The sequence below is a fragment of the Ovis canadensis genome, chromosome 13 (assembly GCF_042477335.2).
Source record: "Ovis canadensis isolate MfBH-ARS-UI-01 breed Bighorn chromosome 13, ARS-UI_OviCan_v2, whole genome shotgun sequence".
Lineage (NCBI taxonomy): Eukaryota > Metazoa > Chordata > Mammalia > Artiodactyla > Bovidae > Ovis > Ovis canadensis.
Window position 1 is genome coordinate 80,470,376 of NC_091257.1, and position 26,128 is coordinate 80,496,503.

The following is a 26,128-nucleotide window of genomic DNA, read 5'->3' on the forward strand; positions in this document are numbered from 1 at the left end:
AGTATGTAACTTTGGGGGACTGGGTGCTTTTATTTTTTTGACTCAGAATAATTCCGTGGAGATTGATGCCTCAGAGCAGCTGAGTCTGTGAGCCACAACTACTGAAGCCCACGCACCTAGAGCCTCTGCTCTGCAACAGGAAAAACCCCCACAATGAGAGAGTAGCGCCCACTCTCTGCAAATAGAGAAAGCCTGTGTCAGCAGTGAAGACTAGCACTGCCAAAAAAATAAATAGTAAATAAAAGTAGTGTGTACATGTCAAAAATAAAACAAATACATTTATATATATATATATAAAAGATAAGTTATCAGTGGACAAGAAATTCAGATTTTCAACAAAATTTAGATTTAGTAATTCTATTTCACTTACATTACACCACAGACTACATACATTATTCCAGGAGCCCAGCTGTGCTCGTGGTGAAGAGAAAACAGGTTCAGCTAATGTGGTTTGAATAAAAAGCTCCTAGGTTGTTCTGTGTGTCTGTGTATATTTAGTTTTTTATTATGAATTCCAAGAGGCTTGCTCTGGTCTCCTACCGACTGTTAACTTCTTTTTGCTAACCTTTTTTTTATCATCTATGTTTGATCTTGGGATGCAAATCTATTTTATCTTTTGATGTTTTGCTGAACTGGAGAAGATAACTGATTTAGACCCTAGCTATGTAATTATGTTTGTAATTAACTCTTGTTTTTAGGGATTCTCATTCTCGATGAACCAGTGTAAATTCAGAAGCCTACATATGTCATCATCTTTTTGCTCCTTTCTCCTGTCACCGATCTGTATTCAATCGCAACCCTCCTAGTTCCCAATTTTAATGAAACTGTTTTCACTGTGGTGCTCTGCCAGTAGCTCTGTATTCCTTATTAAACTTCACTGATTTTAGTACTTAAAATACCGATGCATTCATTTGAATAGATTACTTACATTAATGTCTTATACACATATGTGATTTTACTTATTTCTCTTTTGAACTTACTTTGGCTGTGCTGGGTCTTCACTGCTGCTCAGGCTCTTCTCCAGTTGCGGTGAGCAGGGGCGACTGTAGTTTGGTGTGCGGGCTTCTCTCTGCGGTGGCTTCTCTTTTGCCGAGCGCGGGCTCTAAGGGCACGGGGGGCTTCGGTAGTTGTGGTTCCCAGACTAGAGTGCTGGCTCGGTAGTTGTGGCGCATGTGCTTAGTTGCTCTGCAGCATGTGGGATCTTCCCAGACAGGGGATTGAACCCGTGTCTCCTGCATTAGCAGGCGGATTCCTTACCACTGAACCAGCGGGGAAGCCCCATATTAATGTCTTTAAATATGCTTAGACATCTGTTTCTTGGTTTATCGGGTATAAAGGGTAACAAGATTTACGGCTATAAAAGTTGAAGAAACCCATGTACTCAGCCCTCCTACTTTCTCACCCTCTGGGTGTCTGTACTTTTTCGGTATATTATTCCTTGGTTCCCTTTTAATTACTCATTTCCAGCTCCTTCCCTTGCTTTTTGCAGTCTTATCCTCTGTATTCAGCAAGGCTCATTTCCTTTTTGATGTTTCTGAAATGACCTTCACTTGTAAGGCGTTTTTTTTTTTAAAAAGTACTTCATTTCCCAAGCTCTGCCAATGCCATCTCCTCCAGTTGCTCATCATCTCTTCTTTGAACTATTGGGTCTTTGCTTTGATCTCTTGCTTTAAAATTCATTAAGCCCTTTGAGTCCTTTGTTGTTCATGATTATTATCTGTTTCATGTTAATTTTTTTCTGGTGAGTGCCTTTCATTTAACATTTTGTTTTTTTTTTGTTCCCTGCCTCCATTTCCAGTTTTTCTGTAATATATTTATATAGGTCTGATGCTGTTTGTTTATTTATTTTATGTTTTTACTGTAACTCCCCTTTAAAAGAAGTGAGTTCTTCCTGGTCAAGATCTTTGTTGGAGTTGTGCATGGAGAAGGGACTAGAGTAGAATTACAGGCTGGCAGGAAGTCTTTTAAAGTCATTAATGGTTTAGTTTTTTCCTCATGCTAGCAGATGGAGCTTGACAGCTGCAGGGTTGCAAAACTGGCATGTCTGTGTCTGTGTGTTTCCCTGGTCAGCTCACATGCCTTGCTTTTCCTTGGTGCCAGTGGTATCAGGAAAGCTCTCAGAGCCAGCCCTTTCATCACGGCCCCAGTGTTCAAGAGAAGGTGGTGTTGGTTCTGCCTTCAAGATGCAGGACCTCTAGAACACTCTAAACTGCCAGCTCTCTCTCCCTGAGACCTCAGTCCCAGGCCTCCTCTATTGACTTGAATTCTCTGTGTCTTCTTGGTACCTGCCTTTTCTTCATTAACGAGATGAGTTCCCACTCTGAACACCTTTGCCAGAGGGCTTTTTCTGCCACTAGATTGCTCGGCCGAGAATGCTGGTGAATGAATTCAGAACTCAGCATTCAGAAAACTAAGATCATGGCATCTGGTCCCATCACTTCATGGGAAATAGATGGGGAAACAATGGAAACAGTGAGAAACTTTATGTTCTTGGGCTCCAAAATCACTGCAAATGGTGACTGCAGCCATGAAATTGAAAGATGCTTGCTCCTTGGAAGAAAAGCTATGACCAACCTAGACAGCATACTAAAAAGCAGAGACAGTACTTTGCCAACAAAGGTCCGTCTAGTCAAGGTTATGGTTTTTCCAGTGGTCATGTATGGATGTGAGAGTTGGACTGTGAAGAAAGCTGAGCACCAAAGAATTGATGCTTTTGAACTGTGGTGTTGTATAAGACTCTTGAGAGTCCCTTGGACTGTACGGAGATCCAACCAGTTGATCCTAAAGGAAGTCAGTCCTGAATATTCATTGGAAGGACTGATGCTGAAGTTGAAACTCCAATACTTTGGCCACCTGATGCAAAGAACTGACTCATTCAAAGACCGTGATGCTGGGAAAGATTGAAGGTGGGAGGAGAAGGGGACAACATAGGATGAGATGGTTGGATGGCATCACCGACTCGGTGGACATGAGTTTAAGTAAACTCCGGGAGTTGGTGATAGACAGGGAAGCCTGGCATGCTACAGTCCATGGAATCACAGAGTCGGACACGGCTGAGTGGCTGAACTGAACTGAATGCCTTTAGGAGCAGCCCTCAACCAATATGGCAGCTCTGAGGTGTAGGGAAGCAAAGTTTGCCACCCCAAAATGTGTCTCTTTGGCATTAAGATTAATCTGACTATTTTTAAGAAACAGAAACCCCAGGAACCTTTCTTTTTACCCCCACTCCCACCCCCACCCCCTTAGCTGCCTAGAGAGTTTAGATAAAGGACCTGGAATAGAGCTAATACCAGAGATACCTGCAATGAATATGAAGTGAGTGTGGTGGAGGAAAGTCAAAGGACTTTAGCAATCAGAGTCTTTTGCATGTTCCGTTGTTACCCAGTGCAAACTCACTTTGCTCACCGCACAAGAGGCCAGTGAATCCCAGGGACAAGGTGCTGAGGCAAGGAATATGACTTTATTTGGAAAGTGGGCTGATGGAGAAGATGACATATTCATGCCTCTAAATAACCAGCTTTTGGGGGGCCTGGATGTCAGGTTCTTTTATGGATCAGAGATGGGCCTCGGTGAGGAAACAAAGTAAAAGACCATTTAATTCTTGCGAATATTTATCTCCTAGCCTGGCAAGCCTCAGGCAGGCTTCTTTTCCTTACAGTCATTCACAGGTAGGCAGGGTCAGATCTCCTTGTGAACCTGAACAAAGGCACTTTAGTGTAAGGGTCATGCAGAGGGGGCAGGGTTCTCTGAGGCAGGCCATTATGTGTGATTATAACAAAATGGGCAAAAACAAGAGTTAAAGTAAAAATTAACCCTCCCTGGTTACACCATTGTGTGTGCAAGGTTGGCAAACGTGTTTATCAAATATTTGTTTTTTTCTATCTCCATATGAAATTGTCTTTCTTTTCCTTTCAAGTTCCAAATCACAGCCCCCAGCATCTTCTTTTTAAAAATTAATTGTTATTATTATTAATTTATTTGTCTGCAGTGGGTCTTAGTTGTGGCATGCAGACACTTACCTGTGGCATGTGGGATCTAGTTTCCTGACCAGGGATCAAACTCTGGTCCCCTGCATTGGGAGCGTGGCGTCTTAGCCCTTAGACCAGCAGGGAAGCCCCCCTAACGTCCTCTTTTGTTTTAAACTAAAGAAGCTGAAATTTAAAGTGAGGATTTTGGCCATTTTGGCAAATTACTCAGTTTCCCTGGGTTTCTTCTAAGTATACATGTTATTAAACTTTTGTGTAATTTTCTCTTGTTAGTCTGTCTCATATCAGTTTAATTTTTAGACCAGCCAGAAGAACCTCGAAAGGCAGAAGGAAATTTCTTCCTCCTTGAGAGGCATGTTCTGTGCAGTCTTGCTTAGGTCCCCAGCACGTTGGAGAGCTAGAAACTGAGTGACGTGTTCATTAATATTGTTTAGTTGCTCAGTTGTGTCTGATTCTTTGTGGACTGCAGCATGCCAGGCTTCTTTGTCCTTCACCATCTCTTGGAGTTTGCTCAAACTCAACGTCCATTAAATAGGTGATGCCATCTAACCATCTCAATCCTCTGTCATCCTCTTCTCCTCCTGCCTTCAATCTTTCCCAGCATCAGGGTCTTTTCCAATGAGTTGGCTCTTTGCATCAGGTGGCCAAAGTACTGGGGCTTTGGCTTCAGCATCAGTTCTTCCAATGAAAGGTTCGTTTCCTTTAGGATTGACCCGTTTGATCTCTTTGCTGTCCAAGGGACTCTCAAGAGTCTTCTCCAGCACCACAGTCAGAAGAATTGCCACAGTCAATTCTTTGGCACTCAGCCTCTGTCAGAAATGGTTTTTAAAAATATGAAGAAGATCAGATGATTTTTCTCCTTAGTCATGCTAACATAAATTATATTTATGGACTCTCTATTGACCCTCCTTGCATTCCTGAAATAATATGTTATTTTAGAATGTGCTGTTCAATTCTATTTGCTCAATTTATTTAAGATTTTTAAAACAATATTCATAAATGAGATAAATCTCTAGCTTTCTCTTTTTATGCTATCTTTATCAGGCCTCAGTGTCAGTTTCTCCTTACCTATTATTAATAAATAGAATTTGATAGTCTTCCTTCTTTTTATGCTCTGGAACAGTTTAAGAAACATCTGGTGGACACAGGGAAGAAGAGGATGGGACAAATTGAGAGAGTAACATTGAAACATATACATTAGCGTGTGTAAAATACAGAACCAGTGGGAATTTGCTGTATGATGCAGGGAGCTCAAACCTGGTGCTCTGTGACAACCTGGAGGGGTGGGATGGGCTGGGAGGTGGGGGAGGGAGGGTGAAAAGTGGGGGGGGACTCTTGAGAGGCCCTTGGACTACAAGGAGATCAAACCAGTCAGTCCTAAAGGAAATCAGTCCTGAATATTCATTGGAAGGATTGACTCTGAGGCTGAAACTCTAATACTTTGGCCATCTGATATTAAGGGCTGACACATTGGAAGAGATCCTGATGCTTGAAAAGATTGAGGGCAAAAGAGAAGAAGGCAGCAGAGGATGAAATGGCTGGGTAGCATCACATATTCAGTGGACATAGTTTGAGGAAACTCCAGGAGATAGTGAAGGGTAGGGAAGCCTGGCGTGCTGCAGTCCATGGGGTCCTAAAGAGTGGGAGATGACTTAACAACTAACCAGTAACAATGTCATGTTTGATCTAGTAGAAAAAAGTATTTTAGAACTTAAATACTGTACTTTTGGAAGGACCTCAGAATCACTGAGTTCCAGTCACCAAGTTCCTTTTGTTAAAAAAAAAAAAAAAGTTATTTATTTGGCTGCGCTGGGTCTTAGTTGCAGCGTGCAGAATCTTTAGTTGGGGCAGGTGGGATCTAGGTTCCCCGGCCAGGGATTGAACTTAGGCCCCTTGCATTAGGAGTGCAGAGTCTTAACCTTTGGACCACCAAGGAAGTCCCCCTCTAGTTCCTTTTAACACTTGGCGCACTCCATTTAGTTGAGGACTTCCAATTTGCTGAGTGTTCCTGATTTGCCAGTTTAATAAGGTTAAATTATTAAATTTAATAAATTATTGCTATGAGATAGTGCCACGTACTTACCCTCCAGGGTTGTCTCCAATTTCTAATCCTCAAAGTGGTCCCCAGGCTGAGATTTTGGATGCCCCTACCCCCATCCCGGAAGCCTCCTACTTTCTCTGAGCTGGCCGTGACTCTGCAGTCATTTAGCTACTTGGAGCCTCAGCCTCACATAGGGAGTGGGTACAAAACCCGTCACCTTGGAATAGTTGTGGGGATTAATTGAAATAATGGGTCTGAGTGCTCACTAAATGTTAGATTCCCAGATTCCGATTACTTCCCGTTACCCTGTCTTCCTTCCAGAATCTTCGAATGTGACATAAGGAGGTTCTGAGAATAGATTCGTTAGAACAAGGCTTCCAGCCACTGTGGTCGGGTATGAGGAATGGAGAGGAGCTCTTACCTTGCCACTGAGGGAAACTTTGATTTCTAGTATAACTGGATTCTTGGGAGAGATTTGTGGTCCTACCCTTGAAAGGCAAAGGGATTGCTGTGCCGTTTGCCAGTTCAGGAACCATGAATAGATATATGGTGTCCCATTCCTGGCAGATCCTGAGGAAGAAATTGGTGAGGAGTGGCAAGGGCCCTGGGAGGAAGAGTGGAAGATTGAACAGATAGGTATTTTGAAAAAGAGAGATGCAGGTATAGGAGGTGGCCTTGGATAAACAAGGCCACCCTGTACCTGTTGGAGTCGCAAAGGAGAGAGTTTCAGATTAGGCTTCAGAAAGACTGAATTCTCACCCCTGCCCTGCAGCCTGCTCTGCCCTTGGCATTGGCTGCACTTGGAGCCCCTGAGAACTGCTCTGAACTCGCCCTTCGTACTAATAGGAGATTCAGAGAGAATAATGCCCAGTGTCAGGGTAGGGTAATAGATTAAACTTACAGACTCGAGCCAGACTTCCTGGGCTCAAATCTCTATCACTGGGACTTCTGAGCTTCCAATGCAAGGGGCATGGAATCTTATCCTTGGTTGGGGAACTAGGTTTCCACATGCCACGCTGGGCGGCTGAATGAATAAATAAATAGATGCAACTTAAAAAAAAAACTGTTTAAAAACAAAGCAATCCCCCCAATCCTTATCACCTATTAGTCGTGTGACTAATAATAGTATTTGGCAGGTTGCTTGACTTGCTGTGCCTCTTTTCTCTTCTGTAAAGGGTACTGATAACATTAGTAACCTACTGCGCTGATTTATTGTTGAGGGTTCAGTAAGTCAATACATGTAACAGGCTTAGAATAGTGCCTGACAATGGCCAGTTGTATTCAATCAATATTAATTTTATTTAAAATTTTCATTATTATTTTTTTGGCCACACTATGCAGCTTGTGGGATCTTAGTTCCCAGACCAGGGATCAAACATGTGCCCACAGTGAAAGTGCAGAGTCCTGACCTCTGGATCACCAGGGAATTCCCAATAAATATTAAATTGTATTGATAAAGCGTTCCCCCATATTTCCTTTAGATATGTGATTTTTAAAAAAATTGTTTAGTTCCTGGGACTTCCCTTGTGGTCAGTGGTTAAGAATCCACTCTCCCAATGAAGGGGTCTAGATTCAATCCCTGGTCAGGGAACTGGATCCCACATGGTGCAACTAAGTTTGCATGCTGCAACTAAGACCCAGAATAGAAAAATAAATATTTTTAAAAAGTATTATTGTTACGGACAAAGTGCCTCACTGTCGCACTCCCTTTCTCACTGGCAATCACTTTCCAGAAGCCGATGTGTCTCTTTCCTGTCTGTATGTTACAATTTTATTACAAACGTGTGCATCCATAAGCAGCTGCCGTGTGCAGCTCATTTTTCAAAGTGGTTCATACATGGCAGCTCATTTCACCTTTTTTCTACTCAGAATTATGTGTTTTACCCGCAGTGACATAGACACACGCTAATGCCATGTCCAGTCCTGTGACTTATCGAATGTAGTTTTCTTATCTGTCCCTAACGTAGCTGTCACAACTGCTTGTTATGAACCAGGGGCCAGTCAAGGTTCATGTTTTGTCCTTGTTTGGAGTGTTACTAATCTAGGATATCCCTCATACTTTATTTTTTTCCTCCCGAGATTGACTTTTTGAGGAAACTGGGTGAGTTGATGTGGAGATTGTGTTATAATCTAGGTTTGTCTCTTTGGTGTTGAACTTGCTTCCCTGTTAGCCATGCTTACTTGGCAGGGAGAAGAAGACTCCCTTAATCCTCAGTTCACACTGAGATGGAGAGATTTGTTCTCAGCTCCAATTCCAACTTCCAGAGAAAAGACAGGATGGCCTCTCTTGGATTAGGTGCTATATGAGTTTTCTTTTTGGGGGCTGTACCACAGTTTAGTGACTGAGAACAACACACATTTATTTTTAATTTTTTGGCTGAAGGGAATGGCAACCCACTCCAGTATTCTCAGCTGGAGAATCCCGTGGACAGAGGAGCCCGGCAGGATACAGTCCGTGGGGTCACAAAGAGTCAGACACAACTAAGCGACCAACACTTTTTGGCCGCACTGTGCAGCATGTGGGATCTTAGTTCCCCGACCAGGGATCGAACCCGTGGCCCCTGCAGTGGAAGCATGGAGTCTTAACCACTGAATCACCAGGGAAGTACCCACAGCACACACTTATTATCTGAGGGAGGCTAGAAGTCTGGCACGTATTAAAATTCAGATGTTAGCAGGTCTGTGTCAGTTCTCGAGGATGGAAGAAGGAATTCATTTCTTTGACTTCTTGTCTTTTAGAGACCACCCACATTCCTTGCCTCAGGGCCCCTCTCTCTTCAGAGCCCACAACGTTGCATCTCCTTCAGATCCATCTGAGTTCAGCATGCAGGCTTTCCCCATCACCCCTCACTGCCTGTGGTTACTTGTGCACATTATTGGACCACAGTCGTGCCTGACTCTTTGCGACCCCATGGACAGTAGCCTGCGCCAAGCTCCTCCGTCCATGGGATTTTCAAGGCAAGAGTACTGGAGTGGGTTGCCATTTCCTTCTCCAGGGAATCTTCCCAACCCAGGGATCGAACCCAGGTCTCTTGCATTGTAGACAGACAATTTACCATCTGAGCCACCAGGGAAGTGAAAGGTTGTTGAATCAAGCCGCCAGGATTCTTGGCCCCCGGAGGAGAAGAATTCAATCCGGGGCCAGAGATGAGGCTTGATCGCTCAGAGCTTTTGTGTAATAAAGCTTTATTAAAGTATAAAGGAGATAGAGAAAGCTTCTGACATAGGCATCAGAAGGGGGCAGAAAGAGTACCCCCCTGCTAGTCTTCAGCTGGATGTTATATAGTCACCAGCAGTCTGTTAATGAAAGAAAGGAATGTCTCAAAACTTAGAATGGCACCAGGCCCCTCACCCATAAGATGTACTTTGGGATAATCTTGGCACCAAATGGTTTATCTTGGGCCATAAAAGGATTAACTTGAATCTTGAAGAAGGGCAGAGCACCATACAAATAGTTTCATTTACATAGATTAGAGGAACAATATCGGAGTATAACATACTGGTTTATCAAGTCAGAGACAGAGTTTGGGGTAAATGCATAGTACATTAGCATAGCTTAAGCTAAATATTTCCATAAGAAAAAGGCAATGGTTAACTTCAAGTGAAACCAGGTGTCTTTATGGCAACACAGAATTTTAAGAGAAACCTCCTTTTAAATTTGTATAGAGAAGGAAAAAATATCGCTAGTTTGTTTCCTCCTTCCGCTTAAGAGAGATAAAAATGTCTGACACTTGCAGGCTATTTCCTCCATTTGGAGACCCCTGGCCTTCCTGTCTGTTACCCTCTCAGAAGTCCAATTAAAGCCGGGCTGGTGAATATTTCAACGCCTGGCTCCTGGAGAGGGAGATGCCCCACTGATAATAGTTGCCAGTTTCTAGGGCATAAATACTCCCATACTGGTCAATTTCAAGCTACCAACAGGATTTCAGCAGACTTGAAAACTTCCTGAAGATGTAGCTATGGGTATAGCAGCAGCACTGCATTTAATCCTGTTGCATTTCACCTTGCTCAGCACTATCCAGCTTGCTGTTGGCTGTTGAAATCAGCTGGTTTCCAGGGATTGTGTTTGTTTTGTTTCCACAGCGTCTGTACCAGCTCTCCATGGACATCATCATGATGAACCGTGTGTGTAAAATGTTCCGTCAAGGCCTCAGGGGATTTCGGGAATATCAGATCATTGAGACTGCTCACAGAAAGCACCCTATCTTCTCTTTCTGGGATGTAAGCTGCTGAGCTTAGCAGGTTTATAAGAGGGTTTAAAGGGGTCCAACAAATAGCACCTCACTTCCCAGCCCTAGTTCTGAATCAACTGAGAGAGAAGACAAAGGATGAATCAGCTGGGAGAATACATTGGGTGTCATCAAGCCCGGTGGTTACCTAATGCTAAACCCCAGAATGAGACAGTGTTACCAACGACCCCAGTCAGGGGCAGTATTGGACCAAGGCAGGCCTCCACTGCAGTAGCAGGCTTTCCTGCCCTCCTTTCATAGCAGAGATGGGCACAGCGGAATGTGGGCTTGAAGGGAGGGAGGTGCGGGTGATCATGGTCTATTTCTTCTTCCAGATTCACTGGAGAGTTTTAGGTTACTCCCTCTCAATGTGAAAGGAGCAGGGCTAGTCATGTTCTCCTAGCACAACTCCCTCCACATGGAGAGAAGCATCAGGAGTGGGGAAGGAGCCGTCTCCCTTCCAAAGGAGATCAAACGACCAGAGGAAACCTGGGAGCCACAACAAAGCCAGGGTTTCCCACATCCCTTCCAACTTCATCTCGTCTGCCTTCTTTCCTTCTGTCCTGTCCCTCTGCCTGGACAAGGAGACATTTGCAGGGCCATCCTGGTGACCGTGCTTTCTAGGTTTTCTAGAAGGTCTCAATTTCAGACATTTTATCCCAGCAGTGGATCCTGAGGCCCTTTTTGGCTCAAAAAGATCACCTTTCTGTTAAGTTGTTCTGGGTCCCCAAAGGTGTGTTCATTACTATCCAGGGCTCCAAAGTTTCTTCATCCAGTTCCTGGACAAACCCTACCCAGAGTCCTGTTTGCCAAAAGTGACTAGACCCAGCCCCATCTCCCCCCCTTCATCTGGTGATTCCCTCCGAAGTATTTCCCAGCACAGTTTCTGAAGGCTAGCAGCCAAGGAGAGGGTCACGGGTTGGGGGGGGGGGGGTGATGGGGGACAGGGAAGTGTCTTAGATTGGGTTCTAAGGGGACAGCAGGTAATGTAACTGTGTCTGTGGCTGAGTTGAAGATGTAGCAGGAAGTAAGCACCTGGGGGCAGCTGCAGGAGAAGGATTTGCCCCATCAAAATTCATTCAAATTCACGTTTTGAAGATGCGATGCTGTGCTGCCAACAAGTCTGCAGCCAGATTCCGCCCTGAGATGAGAAGGGATAGAGTAGGAGAATCGTAACCTCAGGAAGGACATTCTGGTACATTCTGGTACAGGCTGTCACACGGTGGTGAAGGGAAGGGCCCTGGAGACCAGGAGTCTCTGGGTTACCAGAAGACTTGGGGTGATGCCTGGGAAGCTGGAAGCTGAAGACCAGATGACAGGCTTGTCATCAAGGGAGTGCGAGACTAAACTTAACAATGTTGCCCTGTCCGGATGGGCCAGCCTATGGCGGTCATACAGCTTCCGGGCAGGGAACCTGGCGGGCTGGGAAGGAGCGTCAGGCAGAGAGCCATAGACTAATTTTCAGTGAAATATATGAGTCCAGACCTCTCTGAATACTACATCTTTCTTTCATCAGCCTCCCTGAGAAGCACCAGATGGATGCACAAACTATAAATGGAGGGAGAAGACAGGGATCCAAGTGGGCTCTGGGGGAGGAGTGAGGTGTGCTCAGAGAAATGAATGAGGGTCCTAGTGTGGCTCAGCTGGTAAAGAATCTGCTTGCAATGCGGGAGACCTGGGTTCTATCTCTGGGTTGGGTAGATCCCCTGGAGAAGGGAAAGGCTACCCACTCGAGTATTCTGGCCTGGAGAATTCCATGGACTATAATCCATGGGGTCACAAAGAGTCGGACTTGACTGAGCAACTTTCACGTTCCCTAGTGTAACACAGGATGGTGGTCAGGGCCTTATTTGTCCCTGTTTTCCCTTCTTCTCCCCCATCATAGCATTTTCCCTCTTTCTCTGCCCCTTTCTCTACTCTTTCCACATCCTCCCTGCATCTGTTAGGAAATAGGGTTGGATTAGTTCTTCCCTAAGACCTCCTACACCTCTTCTTCCTGGCCATCCTTTAGGCCAGGACCGTTTCACTGTGTGATTCTTGGGCAACTTCCTTCACCCACTTCAAGTCCCCAGCGGGGCTGCTCAATACTACCTGCTATGTCCTGATGATGAAATGGAATAAGATAAGCCGTGCCTGGCTTGCTATAGGCACTTAGCGAAGACAGGCTTCATTTGTTCCTTCCTTTTTTTATCCCTGTTTCTATTCTTTCTCTCCCCTTCCATACAGTAAGTTCCCTACAAACAAACCTTCAATTTGCGAACTTTCAAAGATGCATACGTGCATCCCATCAATGTCAGATGTGAGTGAAATTGCAGCTGGCCCTGTCTCCTTCTGCTGACACCCTTCAGCTCTACCATCTCCCACCTCCTCTTCCTCTTCCAGTAGGTAACTCTTCTTGCCTGTTCACTCGATGCCAGCCCCTGTATGCCAGCCAAGACACTGTGCTGTCAGATTAAAAATGTTTTCTGTATTTTTTTGTTTGTTTTTTAGGCATTATTTGTGTGGAAAGTATTACATACCTATTACAGTACAGTACTATACAGCCAATGGCGTTAGTTGGGTTTCCAGGCTGTTTGTTGGACTTAGAACAAACGGGACTTACAAAGGTGCTCTCGGAATGTAGGGGACTTACTGTACTTCCCTCCCTTTCTCTTTTGCTTCTGTTTCCTCTTTTGGGTTCCCTTCCTCCCTCTCTGTCCCCCTTTCCCTCTCCCCACCCCTGCTCTCTCTCTCTGCCTCCATAATAACATATTGTCAGTTCTAGGCCCAAGTCTTGTGCAGAGTTGGGCTTTTGAGCAGAGGTGGACGTTTCTCAAGGCTGCCTGCCTTGCATGGTGGTCTAGTTATGCAGAAGGGTCTCAGTGCAAAATTCTAGAAGCAGTCTGGCTGATTCTCCTTCCTCTCCTTTTTTTGTTTTTGTTTTTTCCAGAAGAGGAAACAAGGCCGAATCACATTTGATACTATGGACTTCGTTGCAGAGTCGGTATGTATAGAAAGCTCTGACCTTCTGCTGGGAACTTTTTTTTTCCTACCTCATAGTCTCAGAGAAGCTGTGGGCTGGGTATCAGGATCGCTGGGTTCAGATCAGGTTCTGCTACCAATCCAGTGTGCCATCCAGAGCTAGCCACTTAGCTTCCTCACCTATGAAATAGTTGCTCTCAGTGGCTTCTTTCAGTTCTGGCATCCCAAGACTGTGAGCCCACCCCCCACCCTGAACCCATTGTTGCTTTATTTAATATTCACTATTTTTAAAGTTTTGCTTTATTATCGTTATTATTTTTTAATTTGTTTTTTGGCTGTACGTGGAGTGTTCTCTGGCAGCAATGCATGGGCTTCTCATTGCGGTGGCTTCTCTTGCAGAGCACAGGTTCTGGGCACTTGCAGTTGTGGTGTGCAGGCTTAGTTGCTCCCTGGCATCTGGGATCTTCTCTTCGACCAGGGGTCGAACCCATGTTGTCTTCATTGGCAGGCGGATTCTTAACCACTGGACCACCAGGAAAGTCCTCAGTGTTGCTTTATAGCTGAGCCGAACCAGCAGGGGAGGTCTCCTGCGCTTGGACCAGTGGGAAAGAGTGGAAGGCGAAGCAGAGGATGTGAGAGTTGCAAACAGAGGAGAAATAACCAGTGAGGCGGGAGAAGCCCTGGCCTGCATGAACTCCCCAGACTTCCCGAGAGGTGCTGGGCACCCCTGTCCTTGGCCTGGGCTTGGGTGGCCACCTGAGGAGGGGATGCCTCCATGTGACTTTGTGCTTGTTGTTCAGTGGTTCCGTCGCTCAGTTGTGTCCGACTTTGTGACCCCGTGGCCTGTAGCACGCTTCCCTGTCTGTCACCATCTCCTGGAGCTTGCTCAAACTCCTGGCCATCGAGTCGGTGATGCCATCCGACCATCCCCTCCTCTGTTGTCCCCTTCTCCTCCCACCTTCCATCTTTGCCAGCATCGTGTGGCTTGGCCTGTGCGATTTGCTCTCCGAATTTCAAGCATTATTATGTTCCAACAAATCCTGGACGTTAAATTAAAATTTGAAATTTAATGTCAACTTTAAAGGGGCTTCTCTATTTATAGGAAAGATCTGAAGTTCTCACCCCCATAGACCTGACTCAACCCTGGCCTGGAGCAGCCATGCTGGTTTTCCTCTCGGGAGGAGCAGGGAGCACAGAGCTTTCTAACAGGTACAGGACCACCTGGATCGCTCTGCTCCCCTCTCCTCCCTCGGAACCAAGGTGTGGCTTCTATTGCCTGCCTCCACTGGGCATAATCCAATTTCTCATGTCCCATTATGTATGAAGCACAATAAATCATCCAAATTCTGAGTTTCTTCAGATTTCAAGACCAGCCAGTGTCTGATGCTGGCCATGAAATACTACCCAAGTTTTGCCCTTCCGATGGGAGAAACTAGGGGTCTTTCAGAGGGCCACAGAGCTCTAGAGATGCGGGCAGTCTCGTGCATAGCAGCAGAGGGAGAGAGGAGGACGCAGAGGGGAAGTCCACCTTATAGGCAAGGCCTCTCTGGCTCTGTCTCCAACACGGAGATGGAGAATAACCCAGTCCAGTACTCTTGCCTGGAGACTCCCATGGACGGAGAAGCCTGGTAGGCTACAGTCCACGGGGTTGCAAAGAGTCGGACACGACTGAGCGACTTCGCTTTAAAAAAAAAAAAAAAAACCCTGCCTTTTTGTTGTTGATACGTTGCTCAGTCATGTCCGACTCTGTGACCCCGTGGATTGCAGCACGCCAGGCTTCCCTGTCCGTCACCATCTCCCAGAGCTAGCTCCGACTCGTGCCCTTTGAGTCGGTGATGCTGTCTAACCTGCCCTTTGAGTGACTGGTAATGGGTACCAGATTTCTTGTTAGGGTGATTCAAAGGCTCTAAAATCCATTGTAGTGATATCTGTACCACTCTGAATACACTAAAAATTGATCTGGACACTTTCAGTGGTGAATTATATATAAATTATACATCAGTCAAGCTGATACACATATTTATACATATATAAGCTGTCTCTCAGGTTAACACTTGAAAACTTAACTTCAGTATAGTCCATATTAGGACTCTACTAACACTAAACTTCTCAAAAAAATCTTAAGAATTATCACGGCTTAGAATCACAAACTCAATTATTATACCATTTGTGAGATGCTGGAAACAACAGGCACATTTCTAAAATGTAGTTTTGAGTGAAAAAAAGGCAAGTTGCATAAACAATGTCAGCAGTCTTGATATTTATGTAAATAAAAGCAAAATCATTCTATATGTACTCTGTAGGCACATGTATAAGTTTGTAATAATATACATAGGGCTTCCCAGGTGGCTCAGTGGTAAAGAATCTGCCTGCCAATACAGGAGACATGGGTTCGATCCCTGATCTGGGAAGATCCCACATGCCTCAGAACAACTAAGCCCGTGTGCCACAACTATGGAGCCCGTGCTCCCTAACGATAAAAGCCGCCTCAATGAGAAGCCCTCGCACTGCACCTAGAGAGTAACCCCTGCTCACTGCAACGAGAGAAAACCCACTCGCAGCAGTGAAGACCCAGCAGAGTGAAAAACAAATATAATAAAAAATAGCATATACAAATAATTAATTCCAGTGGTGGAGAGCAGGTCTGGATTAGGTGTGACCTGGTACGAGGGGATTTTAACTATCTATTGTTCTGGTTTTTAATGGAAAAATAGTCATTATATTGTGTTAGTTTCAAAAATTTTATGTATACATAGGAAAAAGGCAGGAAGCAAGAATGCCAGGTGGTACCGTGGTAAAGAATCCACCTGCCAATTCAGGAGATACAAGAGATGCAAGTTTGGTCCCCGGCTCGGGAAGATCCCCTGGAGAAGGAAATGGCAATCACTCCAGTATTCTTGCCTGGAAAATTCCGTGGACAGAGGAGCCTGGTGGGCTAGAGTCCATGGAGTTGTAAAGAGTCGGATACGACTGAGCACACACGTACACACACGTGTGCAAATGCCACATGTTAATGGCTAATTCTGTGCGCTGAGATTATGAACGGCCCCTCTTATTTTCCTTTATCCTCCCTGTATTTTAGAGCAGGAGTCCCCAACCCCAGAGTTGTGGACTGCTACCAACCATGGCCTGTTAGGAACTGGGCCACACAACAGGAGGTGAGTGGTGGGCGAGCAAGTGACGCTTCAGCTGCCACTCCCCATCAGTCCTCATCACTTGTGTTATCACCTGAACCATCCCCCTGACCTGGGCTGTGAAAAAAATGTCTTTCACAAAACCAGTCCCAGATGCCTAAAAGGTTAGGGACTGCTGTGCTAGAGGACCACAGTGAGGGAATAACTGGCCTGAAGTGAGTGAAATTGACAGTGCTGAGAAATGGTGTTTGAGAAACAGTCAGGGCTGTGTTTGAGTGATTTCCTTTTCTTCATTCCAGATATTTTTTTGAGCTCCTTAGGTAGGCCTTGGTCTGTGTCTGTGGTGGGGAATACAGTCAGCTCCCTGTATCTTTGTAGCAGGTTCCACATCCTCGGATCCAACCCACCGTAGGTAGAAACTATTCAGAAAAGGAAAATTCCAGACAGTTCCAAAAAGCAAAATTGGAATAAATAGTTGCCGGCAGTAACTATTTATTGTATTTACAACATTTATGTAGGGTTTACATTGCGTTAGGTATTTTAAGTAATCTTGAAATGATTTAAAGTATATGGAAGGACATACAAATACTACACCATCTTAAGGGAGGGACTTGAGCAACAGCAGATTTTAGTATTGACAGGGGTTCTGGAACCAATCCACTCCTCCCCGCCCCACCCGAGTGGATACGAGGAACAAGGATGACTATACCATTCACACTTGTCCTTAAGCAGCTAATAGGAGTTAAGGTGATGGAACTTACTCAGAAAGTTAAGTAACAATCTGTAGGAACCCACAGAAGGAGGTCTCAAGGGTTGAGGGTGGTAACAAGTATTTCCTGGAGGAATTAGGGCCCTAAGTGAGCCTGGTTCATAGAAGCCAAAGGCATCTGTGTTTTGCCAAAAATAGACCCTATAATAGAAGTCCTAATGGGTTATTGATAGTAAGAAGGAATGGATTCGGACCATAAAAGAGACTGTGACACTTCCATAACCCTTGCTCTGCATCAGGCACATTGTAAGCCCTTGACAATTAACTCTGGTTTGCCCATAAAGTTTCTGTTATTATCAGACAGGGAAACTGGGTCTCTGGGAGAAGAGGCTTGTGCAAGGACACAAAGCTGGCTGGGAAGTAGCAGGACCAAGTTCAAACCCAACATCTGGTCCCCAAGCCTGTGTGCTTTTAACCACTGTGCTACACTACCTTTCCGAGTGGATGCGCATGGCTTCCGATCTCCTGGTGTGATGACCAGAATTCTCATCGTGACCCACTTTCCTTTTTCTTCAAGACAGTTACTGTTGTGTAAGATGCCGGCATTCATCCTTACTTCTGTAAACATTCATTTCGTCAAGTGTCCACCACAGGTGAGACATTCTAAAAACGGTAAACAAGGTAGACGAGGCCACTGCTGTGTTTATCTTTTAAAAAGGTTTTCTTCACGTGGACCATTTTTAAAGGCTTTGTTGAACTTGTTACAGTATTTTTGCGTCTTTTTTGTTTTTTGGCCACGAGGCAAGTGGGATCTTAGCTCTCTGACCTGGGATTGAACCCGTACTCCGTTCATTGGAAGGTGAAGTGTTAACCACTGGACCACCATGAAGTCCTTATTGTGTTTATATTGGGGCTTATATTCTAGAACACCTTTGTTCAATCAAACTCTCAGTGACACGGAAATGTTTAGTAGTCTGCGTTATCCCGTACAGTAGTCAGCAGACTCGTGTAGCCACTGAGCACTTGTCACGAGTGGGACTGAGGGACTAGTTCTTTTATTCTAATTTTATTTATTCATGTATTGGCTGCACTGGGTCTTCGTTGCTGTGCCTGGGCTTTCTCTAGTTGAGTCAAGTGGGGACTACTCTCTAGTTGCGACTCGTGGGCTTCTCACTGCCGTGGCTTCTCTTGCTGCTGAGCACGGCCTCGAGGGTGTGGGCTCAGGAGTCGTGGTGCACAGGCTTAGTTGCTCCAGGGCATGTGGAATCTTCCTGGACCAGGAATCGAACTCGTGTCCCCTGCATTGGAAGGTGAATTCTTAACCATTGGACCACCAGAGAATTCCGGAACTAATTTTTAAATTTAAATAGCCACATGTGGCTGTTGGCTACCATATTGGACAATGGAGTTCAAGATTTGTGTGTGCGTGTGTGTGTGTGTTTATGGTGGGAAAATGACATAATATACACTTTAACAGAAAAGGGGGCTTCCTGGGTGACTCAAACAGTAAAGAATCTGCCTGCAATGCAGGAGACCCAGGTTCGATCCCTGAATCGGGAAGATCTCCTGGAGAAAGGCATGGCAACCCACTCCGGTACTCTTGCCTGGAGAATTCCATGGACAGAGGAGCCTGGCAGGCTCCAGGCCACGGGGTTGAAAAAAAAGTGGGGGGCTTTCCTTGTGGCTCAGCTGGTAAAGAATCCACCTGCAATGCAGGAGACCAGGGTTTGATCCCCTGGTTGGGAAGATCCCCTGGAGAAGGGAAAGGCTACCCACCCCAGTATTCTGGCCTGGAGAATTCCATGGGCTGTATAGTCATGGGGTTGCAAAGAGGTGGACATGACTGAGCGACTTTCACTTTCTTTTACTTTAACAAAAAAGAGTAAGATCATTTCAGAAAGTATTAAATGCTTTGAAGAAAATGATTCTGAGCTTACAGAGTGCTGGGAGGGGCCCTACTGTTTTAGCTCAGATAATCCAGAAGGGAGTCTCTGAAGATGTGGCGCCATATGAGCTGAGAGCAGAATAGGGGAGGAAGTGGCAGTCATATTCTTGTGAAAATCCAGGGGAGGAACATTCCAGGCAGAGGGAGCAGTCCAAGCAAAGCCTGAGAGACAGGAGTGAGCCTGGCACAGGCAAAAGACGAGGGGAGACCAGAGAAAGAAGGAGAGCGGCAGAAGGCACGGGTGGAGGGCAGTCAGCAGGTAGGGAGGCAGAACACGTGGGGCCCCAAGCTGTGGTAGGAGTTCAGATTTTCTCCTGGGACTTCCCTGGTGGACCTGTGGCTAAGACTCCTTGCTCCTGATGCACGGGGCCCGGGTTCGCTTCCTGGTTGGGAAAACTAGATTCCACGTGCCGCAACTAATAGATCCCACACATCACAACTAAGATCTAGTGCAGCCAAATACATACAAGTAAATATCACAACACTGTTTCCCTGGAAGGTGGGAGTGGCGAGCGAATGCCTGGATCTGCCCGCATCTTGGTCCATGAGTCCTGGCTTAGGAGGGTTAGCTGAGAGTCTCTGTAGGTTCTCTTTGTTCCTTAGGCTCCTGAGGCTTGCTGAGGTACAGGCTGAGACAAGGGACGTCTGCCTTGACCGAAGCGTGCAATGTATCGAATGGGCCCAGGGAGCCCCATTACTGACTGGTGGGGTCAGTGAATGGCAGTGGTTCTTGGTCAGTAGCTGGGGACACAGGCCTTGGCATGTAGCAGTTCTAGGTCACAATCCTGCCAGAGTGTCTGCATCTGTCAAATGGGGATAATAATCGTGCCACGCTTCTTTGGGCAAAGATGCAGCGAGATGGTATGTGTAAGATGCCTGTCCTGATACCCAGCACACAGGGCACACTCATCACATGTCAGCCACTGTTGTGTGGGAATGGGAAAGGGTGGGGCAGGAGCGTGGGGAGTTGCCCACCAGCCTCTGGGGGCAACTACTGGGTCCTCTGCATCACTTTGGCTCTCTTTCCCCCCAGGGTCACTTCCCTCCGAGGGCCATTCAGATCGCGCAGAAGCAGCCCGCTTGGAGGGCAGAGCACGAGATCCAGTCACTCTGCAACCTCTTGCAGGTTCTGGACAGTTACCGGAACTACTCAGAGCCCCTGCAGCTGCTCCTGGCCAAGGTCATGCGCTTTGAACGGTCAGTGAGGGGCTCACCCCTTGGCCCCTGGCCTGGGGCGGGGCCGTGCAAGAAGGGCCCGGCTGTGAAGGCCACATTGGGTCCACCAGCCCCTCTGTGGGGTGTCGGCTGTGAGAAACCGTCTGTCATTTCACCTTCATGCTCACTGTTATGACGACAGCATGCTGTATCTCAGCCATTTATTGAGAATCTGCTCAGAATTAAGGAGCCACTGAGTGTGGCTAGTTAGAACCTCAGAAAGGATATGGTCCAATTCTCTCTGTCTTCAGATGAGAAAACTAAGGCTGTGGGTGGGGGGGAATTTGTTGTTGTTGTTTTTCAGGGGCTTAGTTGGGTCCAACTCTTTGCGACCCCATGGACTAAAGCATGCCCAGCTTCTCTGTCTTCACTATCTCCCACCCAGAGTTTGCCCAAGCTTATGTCCATTGAGTCGGCATGCCATCCAACCATCTCATCCTCTGTCACCCCCTTCTCCTCCTGCCCTCAATCTTTCCCAGCATCCGGGCCTTTTCCAATGAGTCGACTCTTCGAATCAGGTGGCCAAAGTATTGGAGCTTCAACATCAGTCCTTCCAATGGATATTCAGGGTTGATTTCCTTTAGAATTGTCCTATTTGATCTCCTCATTGTCTGCAGGACTCTCAAGAGTCTTCTCCAGCACCGCAATTTGAAAGCATCAGTTCATTGGCGGTCAGCCTTCTTTATAGTCCGACTCTCACACCCGACTACTGGGAACTATAGGTTTGACTAGATGGACCTTTGTTGGCAAAGTGAGGGGAATGACTCATCTGAGTTCACCCCCTAAATAAGTAGCAGAGCTGAGACTCAAACTCAGGCCTTAAAAGCCAGAAGGGATCACAGATGAGGTGTACTTCATCCAGGTAGCAACAACTAGGGGAAGGGTCTGTGAACTTGGATGAGAAAAAATATTATCTCTTTTTTCATTACCCTCTTAAATTTATCATTACCTTCAGTCGTGAATGTAGGTAACAAACCACTACATAATTTTTTAAACCAAAAGAACTTAGAGATATTATCACATATTTAAGATGTTGCAGATTTCTCAAAAGCCAATTTTCATTTATCACATCTTTTTTATTTTTAAGTTTTTTATTTTTTAAATTTTAAAATCTTTAATTCTTACATGCATTCCCAAACATGAACCCCCCTCCCACCTCCCTCCCCATAACATCTCTCTGGGTCTTGAAAAGATGGTAGTTATTAGGTCTGTTGCTAGCTCTTGTTTTGCAGAAAGAGGCAGATATATTGCTGTATCACAAACTTAGATTTTTGTTAACTATAATTCTGCTATATTTTCTTTTATACATTTAAAACATTGTTTTGTGAAGCATTCACCAGATTGTCAGTTGGTCCATGGCACAAAGAAAGGACCGAGTAAGTCCCTTGGCGTAGAGAAGCCTGAGAGGTGCTTTTGTGGTATTTCCACATTATTTCCAGGAAATTTCAGTGTCCTCAGGGGGGCAGCCTAGTAGAGTATTTGAGGTAAGACCTGTCTTGAAACTCTAAATGTAAGCTCACTATAGGTTTGTGTTCTATCTTCCTTCATAGAGGTCACAGTCTAGGGCATAACCACCACTAACTAAATGGACCCTTCATTACCAAGGCAGGGTCCATCTCACAGATAATAAAAGCCAAGAAAGGGAGATAACCTTCCAGCTGACGTGGCCAAGGGAGTTTGACAGAAGAGGTGGTGTTTGAGCTGGTAGATTTGACAGGTGGAGATGTACACAGGACATCGCAGGCAGGGGGAACCATATTCTTTGCTCCAGTCCAGGCGAGAGGGGAGGGTATCACTGCTGTCTTAACTGTAAGATTCGATAGCAGGCAGAATGGTATCATTGTAAGAAAAAGAATCACAGGCCTAGAAACTCTGGAATTTAATGTCCCATCTGCCCTGGTGTGACCTCAGGCAAGCCACTGAGCCTTCCTGAGCCTACAATTCCCATGAAGACAATACTATGAAATCTCCAGGTTTTTTGTGAACATCAGGAGGTCATGATTATTAAAGCTCTCTGCTGGTTGCTTGTTATTTCTGAGACTGGGGGTTAGCAGATCAAATAGGATTCTTCCACTAGAAAGTGACAGAAAATCCGGCCTGGGGGAATGTGTTGATGGCTCATATATCTGAAAAGTCTTGGGATAGTCCTTCAGCTTCAGGCTCAGCTGGATCCAGGAGCTTAGTGTCACCAGTGACCCACAGTCTGTGTCTGTCTCTCTCCATCTCTTGGCACTTCATTTGCATAAGAAACTTATGCAAATATGGATGCAAAGGAGGGTCTCTGGCTGAGACTCCCACTTCATGGTAGCCGGCCTGCTACGACAGCCACAGCTCCAAGCTTCCATCTGTCCAAGTTCAGTCCATTGGGAAAAGGAGTTAGCTCTTCCCAGTCAAGTCAGAGCCTTGGGATTAGTTTTTTCTGAACCAGATTGACCTCACTCGAATCACCAATTGGTCAGTGATGTTCTGATTGCCTGAGAGTCAAGAAAAGGTGTTTCCCCTAAAGTAAAATCAGGGGCTGGACTTCCCTGGTGGTTGAGTGGTTAGGAATCTGCCTGCTAATGCAGTGGACAGTCTCTGTTCTGTGTGGGATCCCTGGTCCAGGAAGATCCCATATGCCGTGGAACAGTTAAGCCCGTACACCACAACAGCTGAGCCGGTGCTCCAGAGAAGCACACAGCAATGAGAATGCTCCACAGTGCTCCACAGAAAGAGAAGCCGCTGCAAGGAGAAGTCCAGGCACTGAGACAAAGACCTAGCACAGCCAAAAATAAGTTAAACAAACAAAACCAAAAATCAGCGGGTGCAAAAAGGTGACCAGATGCTTGACAGCAAAAAAAAAAAAAAAGAAACAGATATCTGCTATAAGAGATCTTTCTTCACCTCCCAAATGTTGGATGAGCTGGATGATCTCTGAGGGTCTACCCTGGAATAAAGGCTGGCCTACTGGACATGGAACAACAGACTGGTTCCAAATAGAAAAGGAGGACGTCAAGGCTGTATATTGTCACCCTGCGTATTTAACTTATATGCAGAGTACATCATGAGGAACGCTGGACTGGAAGAAAAGCTGGAATCAAGATTGCTGGGAGAAATATCAATAACCTCAGATATACAGATGATACCACCCTTATGGCAGAAAGTGAAGAGGAACTAAAAAGCCTCTTGATGAAAGTGAAAGAGGAGAGTTAAAAAGTTGGCTTAAAGCTCAACATTCAGAAAACGAAGATCATGGCATCCCGTCCCATCACTTCATGGGAAATAGATGGGGAAACAGTAGAAACAGTGTCAGACTTTATTTTTGGGGGCTCCAAAATCACCGCAGATGGTGACTGCAGCCATGAAATTAAAATTACTCCTTGGAAGAAAAGTTATGACCAACCTAGACAGCATATTCAAAAGCAGAGACATTACTTTGCCGACTAAGGTCCATCTAGTCAAGGCTATGGTTTTTCCAGTGGTCATGTATGGATGTGAGAGTTGGACTGTGAAGAAGGCTGAGCGCCAAAGAATTGATGCTTTTGAACTGTGGTGTTGGAGAAGACTCTTGAGAGTCCCTTGGATTGCAAGGAGATCCAACCAGTCCATTCTGAAGGAGATCAACCCTGGGATTTCTTTGGAAGGAATGATGCTGAAGCTGAAGCTCCAGTACTTTGGCCACCTCATGCGAAGAGTTGACTCACTGGAAAAGACTCTGATGCTAGGAGGGATTAGGGGCAGGAAGAGAAGGGGACGACAGAGGATGAGATGGCTGGATGGCATCACGGACTCGATGGATGTGAGTCTGAGTGAACTCCAGGAGATGGTGATGGACAGGGAGGCCTGGTGTGCTGCGATTCATGGGGTCGCAAAGAGTCAGACACGACCGAGAGACTGAACTGAACTGAACTGTGTTCTTTTTATCCCCAAAGTCTTCTTTCCTGGCTGAATATGCCTGCCTTCTCCAAACTAGTCACTGTTATCTGGGCCTCTCCTCTTTCCTCTGTTGATAAAGCCTCTGGTTTGTACATTGTCCCCTCTGCTGGAGCTTACTGCTGTTTCTCTGAACGTGCAGGCTTCCAGCTCTCTCTGCCTTTGGACATGGTGGCCCCTCTGCCTAGGAGTCTCTTCCATCTCTCTGTTGCCCTGGATGACTCCACTCACTATCCTAGAGGCTTCTCTGGTCTTCCTACACTGGGTTAAGTGCCCTTTCTCTGTGCTTCTGAATTAGCCTCTCCTAAAGTGATTTTCTTTTTGGCTGTGCCTTGCAGCTTGCAGGATCTTGGTTCCTTGACCAGGGACTGAACCCAGGCAGTGAAAGTGTGAAGTCCTAACCACTGAACCACCAGGGAATTCTCATTTTAAAGCATTTTAAAATCTTATTTAAAAAAATAATAAAATAAAATCTTATTTACTTCCTGTACTTAACTATAATTTTGAGAACAAGATTTGTGTCCTTTATTACTAAGCCTGGTAGATACCACTGGTATTTGTCTAACTTATTGAATGGATTAATAAATATTAAAAGAGGTGTGGTTTGAACTTGCATTTGAAATATAGAAACTATCCTCCTCTGAGCTGAAGAACTCTTAGTTTGCTTTGAACCTGGCTACCTCTGCTCTAGAAGTTCTTAGTTGGATAGTGAGCTATTAGGGATCATAATAAAACCGTTTATCCATCTCTTTCTATATATGCTCATCTCCATTTTACAGACAGGAGAAACTGAGGCTCAGGGAGGGGATATGAGTCACCTACTATCACACAGCTAAGGGCAGAACCAGGATTTGGATCCTAGTGTGACTCTAAAGCCAGTGCTGTTAATCATTTAGCTACTCACCCACTGCTTCCAGCAGCTCTTCATTCATTTACTCAATGACCATTCATTGAGCATTTACTTAGGTGCCTAAGCAGACTGACAAAGGCTGTATTCTCCTGAAGCTTCCGTCTAATGGAGGTGGGAACTGGACACATGTTAGTGAAGAGGTCAAGCTTGATGGAGCTGGGGCTCGACAGTTCTGAGGTCCCTCGAGCCCCATCTGTGCTTTCAGGCACACGTGCATGCTCAGTCACTTCAGTCGTGTCCAACTCTTTGTGACCCTATGGACTGTAGCCTGCCAGGCTCCTCTGTCCTTGGAATTCTCCAGGCAAGAATACTGGAGTGGGTTGCCATGTCCTCTTCCAGGGGATCTTCCCAACCCAGGGATTGAACCCGAGTCTCTTAGGTCTCCTGCACTGGCAGGCGGGTTCTTTATCACTGGTGCCACCTGGGAAGCCCGTCTATGTTTTCACACTCCAGAACAAAGAGCAGGCCATCTAGATATCCTCCTGGCAGGGACCAGACTGTGTGTTGCTACCAGACCAACTGGCCACGGTCTTTCCCCAGGTTTGGTCGCAGGCGTGTGATCGTCAAGAAGGGCCAGAGGGGCAACAGCTTTTATTTTATCTACCTGGGCACGGTGGCCGTGACGGAGGACGAGGATGGCAGCAGTGCCTTCCTGGATCCCCACCCAACATTGCTGCAAAAGGGCAGCTGTTTTGGGGTGAGCGCGGGGGAAGGGTCTGCCCTCCTGGGGAGGGGTTGGGGGTGACAGGACTCCTGCTGGAACCTCCAGGCCCGGCCCAGTCCTGCCTTCTGCTTCGTACGAGTCCCTGCCCTGTCAAATGCTGATTGAGCTGGGCCTGGTAATGTCCAAGTCCGACCATTTCATCTGTGATGTTTTGAGGAGTATGTTCTCTCTGTAACCCTCAGATATGCCGTGAACCCTCAGCAAGGCCTTTCCAGCTTCCTTTCCCTGCCTTGGTCAAGCCTGGTTGCCTCTTTTCCACAGGCAGCATATGGCGGTGGGCGGTGGAGGGGCAGGGGGGTCAATCCACAGCAGCAGGGAGTGAGCAGGGGCACAGAATGGGCCAGGGAACCCGCATTCTGGGG

General features: G+C 46.0%; 1 protein-coding gene across 2 annotated transcripts in view; it reads left to right on the plus strand.

Moving 5' to 3' along the window:
* The window catches only part of CNBD2 (cyclic nucleotide binding domain containing 2), a 62,390-nt gene that overhangs the window by 5,579 nt on the left and 30,683 nt on the right, over positions 1-26,128 (plus strand). The window contains exons 1-5 of one of the 2 annotated variants that reach the window (XM_069548461.1): positions 6,562-6,612; positions 10,111-10,248; positions 13,186-13,239; positions 20,039-20,202; positions 25,583-25,739. In XM_069548461.1, the coding sequence (XP_069404562.1) occupies positions 6,562-6,612; positions 10,111-10,248; positions 13,186-13,239; positions 20,039-20,202; positions 25,583-25,739 (564 nt within the window). Of the gene's footprint in view, positions 1-6,561; positions 6,613-10,110; positions 10,249-13,185; positions 13,240-20,038; positions 20,203-25,582; positions 25,740-26,128 lie in introns of those variants that run through there. The other variant, XM_069548460.1, reaches the window with a different exon arrangement.